The 6,420-nt window shown below is 46.2% G+C and overlaps 1 protein-coding gene across 1 annotated transcript in view; it reads right to left on the reverse strand.

Annotated features, from left to right (window-relative positions):
- Positions 1–775: 775 nt before the first annotated feature.
- Positions 776–6,420, reverse strand: part of LOC104403938 (E3 ubiquitin-protein ligase RBBP6-like) — a 15,604-nt gene continuing 9,959 nt past the window's right edge. The window contains 3 exon segments of the mRNA XM_010012235.1: positions 776–1,875; positions 2,128–3,018; positions 3,772–5,520. Of these exon segments, the coding sequence (XP_010010537.1) occupies positions 1,197–1,875; positions 2,128–3,018; positions 3,772–5,520 (3,319 nt within the window). The 3' untranslated portion in view covers positions 776–1,196.

Here is a 6,420-nt window from a genome sequence, read left to right on the forward strand (position 1 = left end):
TGCTGGCAGTGACAGCAGGTTTCTGAGCAAGCTCAACACTGCCGAGATGCTGGAAATAAGCAGAAGTGAGTCCACCAAGGACAAACCACAGATCAGTTTGGGTTGGAAGGGATCTGAAAGTCCATCCGGTTCCAAACCTGCCATGGGCAGGGACACCTTCCGCTAGACCAGGCTGCTTCCAGAGTCTCCCTTTGCCCTGGAGATGCTCACACAGACAATCTGCTGCCACATCAGACTCTAGGAACAAGCAGACAAACACCCAACCCACTCCTAATGGCTTCATTTATAGAGCACCTTAGGGAGATTTCTACTTTTACTACGCCATCCTCTGATCTTCCTCCCCTTTTCTTCAGCACGTTTTTGATGCCTGCCAGGTATTCACAGTCTTACTGCTCAACAGCCCTCAGCAAACTGCAGTCACTGCACACTGACTGACACACCACGAAGAACTCCAGCCAGCACGACGAGGGCAGGCGAGGGTCTGAACTAGCAGTAGTTACCGTTAGAACTACCACCTGGGGCCACACACACCTTGTACAACAGAGCCCCAGGCCTGCGTGGCACACAAAACCAGTGCACCCCCAGCAGCACCTCCCCACCCCGTCCCACCTCAGATCACGGGATTTACCGTCCTACCACTCTTTGCAGAGCCAAACCCGCCGATACGCCGCGCTTCGCGCTCGCCAGCCACCAGCAAAGCCTTCCTCAGCGCTCTCCCTGCCACTGCTCTCTCCCTGCTCGTGCCCAGCTCACTGCGAGTCTCAGCACAGGGGATAGTTTACTGAAAACTTTTTATTGTAATCAAAAAGTGACAGAACAGGGCTGTGATGTACTCTGCAAACCATCCTGCCGGCACCGGGCAACTGCATCCAGCGGCTTCTGCCAGGCCATAAAAAAAACCCAGATGTGAAAGTCTTCACAGTACAGGAAACTCCACCCAAACTCACCAACGGTGGTTAAAAAGAAGATGCCCCAGCAAAACCTTTCATGTTACATGGTCACAACTCACAATTCTGTACAAAATGTTCACTTTTTATAAAGCTCTGATGTAAAAATCAAATAATCAAGCAGCAATATTTTAAGTGCAGCACAGGGTCTTCCATGTCATTATTTACAACGCTTGAATTCGTTTACATTTTAACAAAATTTAATACAGATGACTTAGGAATTAAGTCATTTTTTTATCATCTGTCATTCTATGTCGTGACAGATTTCACTTTTTGGTCATCTTTCTCTTTATCTTTGCTCTTCTTCGATTTCTTCTTCTTGTGTTTGTGTTTTTGGCTCTTCTCCAATTCCGTTTCGTTGCCGAGGTGTTTCTTATGCTTCTTGTGTTTCTTATGCTTCTTGTGCTTCTTCTTCTCTTTCTTCTTCTTCTTCTTCTTGCTGTCCTGGCTCTCCCCGGAGCTGGCACTGCTGCTGTGGCTGCGGGTCTGACTCTCGGACGGGCTGTGGCTGCGGCTGCGGCTGATGCTGGGGCTGCTCTGGCTTTGACTCCTGCTGGCTTCAGGCTGCTCGGCTGTGGGAGGAGCTGCCGCATCCTCCTTCACCTTCTCAACAACCTTTTCTTTCAGCTCCTTAGGGGGTTTCCCTGCAGCTTCCTCCTCTTTTGCAGACACGTTACTCTCACTGTCACTCTCGTTGTAGTCTGGGACGAACGCAGCCTCGTCAGTCTCTCGGGTCAGATCAGACGAGAGCCGTGAGGAGCTGCTGACCTGAGGCTTGGGCTTGACAACACCTTTATCGTTTTGTCCAGCCACATTCTCTTTCTCAGTTTTTGCTTCTGGTGATTCTTGTTTCACAGGTGGTTTGGTAACACCCGGCTCTTTCTCTTTATTGCTCTTTAATTCTGGGAGGTGCTTCTCCTTCTCCTTCTCTTTCTCCTTTTCTTTTTCCTTCTCTTTTTCCTTCTCCTTCTCCTTGTCTTTTTCTTTTTCCTTTTCTTTTTCTTTTTCCTTTTCTTTTTCCTTTTCCTTTTCCTTTTCTTTTTCCTTCTCCTTTTCTTTTTCCTTTTCCTTTTCTTTTTCCTTCTCCTTTTCTTTTTCCTTCTCCTTTTCTTTTTCCTTCTCCTTTTCTTTTTCCTTCTCCTTTTCTTTTTCCTTCTCTTTCTCCTTCTCCTTCTCTTTTCCTGAATTTTTCTCTAGAGGTTTGTGTTCCTCTGATGTACGCTTGGAGTCGTGAGCAGCTTTGTGCTCAGACTGCTTCCGCTCACGCGAGGGACTGTAGCTGCTCCTTTTGGCCTCTCCAGTGCCCTTTTTGGACGGCTCTGCTCGCTCCTCTCTTGGTTTACTCTTCTGTGTGGATGCAGAGTCTCTGTTTCGAGAGGGGGAGTCTTTTCTCCTTGCTAGTTCACTCTTTTCATCTCTGCGTTTGGAACTAGAATGATCTCTGTTGCCATCATGGTCAGATTTCTTGTCTCGGTTGGGAGTGAAGTCCTTGGCAGCGGATCCACGGCCAGGATCGTGCTTCTCCGAAGACCTGCTCTCCTTGGAAGACTGGGAAATGGTTTTTCCGTTTCCTTGCTCAGCTGCACGTTCCGAGTGGTCTTTTTCTGGCTGAGCACTGCTCTTTCTCTTCTCAGAAGTGTCCTTGTCTGACAACGAATGATCCCGCTCTTTGGCTTTTCCTTTTTCACTCGACACAGAACTTTTTGAGCTCTTTGCATCATGCTGGGAGCTTTCATAACTCGCCTCTTTTGTAGATTTCTGTGCTTTCTCCAAAGGCTCTGTCTCTTTTTCACTGTGTTTTACAGGGTTTGCTGGCTTAGCACTCACATTTTTAATAACACTAGCAGGTTTTCCTATGTTTGTGGGCACCTGGGTAGATTTAATGTCTTCCTCTTCAGACTCAAAGTCATCTTTATCCCACTTTGACTGAGGGACTTGTATCATAATAATGACATCTTCAGCAGGGGCTGTTATATCATTATTATACTCCTCCATGGTCTTAATGACAGTTCGTTTGGTATCTGTCTTTTCTTCAGGCTTTCTAACGGGGCTTCCTCCAGTAGAACTAGTGCTAAGAGGAAAAAACCATACATTAGTAATGGGTGAGAAACACACACCACCATCTTTGTGGCATTTTACAGAACAGCTTTTGTCTCAGTTCTCAATCTTCAGCATTTTCCCAAGAGATGTTCTCTGAAACATCTTTGTGAGTCCACTGGCTAAGAGTATGAGCAATCAGTTCATTCAGTATCCTGCCCCTATACATTTAATTAGCAAAGACACAAGATTATCAGATTGGGGACTGTCTGATCTGGTAATTCCTTCATGTCCTATTTCTACCAATAGCAGATAATTACTCTTGTTTCAACATCTAAGCAAGCAATTATGGAGAGGTGACTATATAGAACCAAAGCTTTGTCCTCATGTCCCAGTGTTCTTTACAGGACCTTGGAATGTTTAAAATGCACAATACTGCCTGGCACAGACATGTATTTCTCACTGCCTTTTGAAATAAGCTGGACTTGAAGGCAAACAGAGGGGACACCTCAGTCAACATGTAATGAATAAGAGGGGGAAAGAAGGTCCCAGAAGTCAGGGTCAGACACGTCCCCACTGAATTAACCTTACCAGCTTTCTGCAGAGCCTGCTCAATTTCTTTAACAAATCTTGATTTTGACCCAAGAACAGTTTAAGAGGAAGGATGACAGATTTTTCACTCATTCAGCACCGATTTAGCTGTTCCTTTCGGTAGTCACCATACACAGTTTTACACATTTTGGTGGGGAGGAGGGAAGAAAGAATAAGAAAAGAAATGCTGAGGTACCTGGTGTAGTCTACAAGAGTAGAACTAGATGCATCAGCTGCTGTTACTTTTCTCCTCACTTTTCCCTTCGTTTTCTCTTGTTTCACTTTGCTGCTGCTTGGCTCAGGTTTCTCCACAGGCTCTTTTGCAGGTGGTACGTTCTCTCCACTCACAATCTTTTTGCCCGTTTCTCGGTTTAGTTTAATCTTTTTGGCAGGGTTGTTGAGAAAAGCAGATTTATCCTTGTCTGGAGTTCTCTCTCCTTTCTCACCATCGGGCTCGGGCTTCCCCTTTGGCGATGTTTTTGATTCAGCCGTTTCTGGTTTCAAGGCCTTTGTGGAAGTGGCTTCATGCTCTTTATCAAGCTTTTCATCTGCTTTTCTTTTCCTTTTTTCAGGTTTTGCATCAGAGGGCTTGCCTTTTTCTGCAGGTTTTTTTGTCTTGTCCTCTTTGCTGGAGGGCTTCTCTGACTTGGTTTCTTTTGGATGGTCTTTCTTTGCCTTCTCCTCCTTGGCTGGCCTGGTTTCTGGGTGATCTTTTGCCACTTTTGGGTGAACTTTCCGCGGGGTACCGAGAGCCTTCTCGTCCTTTTGAGAGGAAGATGCTTTAACACTGTCTGTCTTTGGCAACTCCTCCTTCACCTTTTTCACAGGTGGTTCTGTTCGAGGAGATTTTTCGCGGTCAGGGTCCACCTTCTCTTGGGAAGCTTTGGCTGGCTTCGCTGCACTGTCCTTCTTAGGAGGAACGGCCGCTTCTGCTTTCCGCTTTGTCTTGTCAGTCTTTGCTTTTGGCTTATCCTTCTCTTTTTTCTCCTTTTCAGACACAGGTTTGAAAGCAATGGAATCTGCTTCCATGGGCTCATCTCTCACAGGGGTGGCATCATCTCTGCTTGGAAGTATGAACAGGGAGTCTGTCTTAACGTCTTCTGTTGCAACGGCCTCTCTTGGTTTTCTCGCACCTTCCAACATCTCAGCATTAGCAAATCCTTCATTCTCATCTCCTTTCCTTCTCTTCCGGTGTTTTTTATGTTTATTTCCCTTGCCATCTCCCAGGGGATTTTCCACCTCCTTCTCTTTCGATTTTGTAGGATCTTTGACACCATGGCTCTCTCTTCCAGAGGGTTTTTCAGGATAATTTCCAGCTATGCTACGATTCCGGTGGCTCTGCCCACCAGGATAATCCTCCCTACGCCCCCGAGCATAGGGCGAGTTCTCCCGCCTGGTCCCGGGGGCACCAAACCTCTCTGGAGAGAAGTTTTCCCTGCTGACAGGAGGTCGAGGTTGAGCACCAACAGCGTAGCCCTTGTAAAACTTCTCGTACCACTCTCTGTAGTTCCTTTCCCATTCTCTGTATCTTTCCTTCTCGAACGGGTCTCTGAAGTCCACAGATCTGCCATAATAGGCTTTCATATCGTAGGGTGGAACTTCTCTGTATCTGTTAAAATACTCCCTTTCTCCTTCCCCCTGAGGTACAGTCCGTTTAGTGGGGGACTGGCCCCGAAACACTGGAGACCTTGATCGTGAGTGGTACCTTCTGTATGGGGGTGACCTTGACCTGGAGCGGTGGTAGCCGTGTGACCGGGACCGAGACCGATAGTTCCGACTCTTCCCTTTGCCTCTTCTCTGGTACGGTGGAGATCGTGAGTAGGAGCGAGAATGGGAACGACTGAATGAGCGAGAGTAGGAGCGAGAGCGGGAAGAACCTGATCTTGACTTGGAGTAGGTGTAGGAGCTCCTAGAGTAAGATGAAGCACTATAAGGAGACTTGGACCTTAAAAGAAAACACAACACAAAAAAATAAATGAAGTTAATTCAAAACAGTCGCTCTCCCCTGTTTTTTTCTTCCCAAATTTGGTCTGTTTTTTTCTCTTCAAATGCTTATGTCAAAGCTTCTTTCAGCTGCTGACATAATGCTACTGCAAACTGAAAAACTTGATAACACGTAAAGTTTCTGCTTACAAGACAGAACAGCTGCTGCTTTGTTAGTGTAAAACATACAGGAAGGGTAAGTCTATTTCCACTCACTTCTATCACAGGAGCTACCAGCGCTAGGGATTGATTTAAGGTGGTGTGTACTGGCCTCTACTGGTACGTGAACACACACATTTTCCACTACTTGGCTACTACATGCAGTGCAAATCATTTTTGTTGCAGTAAAATGCAAAAAAAGCAAGTCTTAATGGCTACAGAGCAGTATCAAACATCCAGAAAACACAGTTTAGCCTGCAGACAGCAAAGCTCAATGTTAAAGGCCAGCTCAGTCTGTCCAACCTCACTACTGACTCGGCAGTTTGTGCTGCAGTCTTACACACAGGACTACCTAATCCACACCTCCAGCGAGATGTCCTAGAGACTTCTGCACATCTCTCGCTAACCAAGGCTAACAACAACATTGCAAGAGAAAAACATACTAAAAGCTTCTAAACTCGGCCTCTAGTAACATGACTCGGTGCCAGGCCTAGGAAAGACACTGACAGCATTCCTATAGGAGAGCTATTCACACTCCTGCCCAAGTCACCCCGGGGACAGAACATATCAGCTGCCCTCAGTGTTTCCATCACAAGTTTTTCTTTTATTTCCACTTTTTTTAAGAACCATTTCACATTACTCCACATCCGTTCATTAGCATCATTCCTCCTCTCCAAGTCCTTCGCCAGTTTATGATTTCCCT

The sequence above is a fragment of the Nestor notabilis genome, unplaced genomic scaffold (genome assembly GCF_000696875.1).
Source record: "Nestor notabilis isolate BGI_N333 unplaced genomic scaffold, ASM69687v1 scaffold19860, whole genome shotgun sequence".
Lineage (NCBI taxonomy): Eukaryota > Metazoa > Chordata > Aves > Psittaciformes > Psittacidae > Nestor > Nestor notabilis.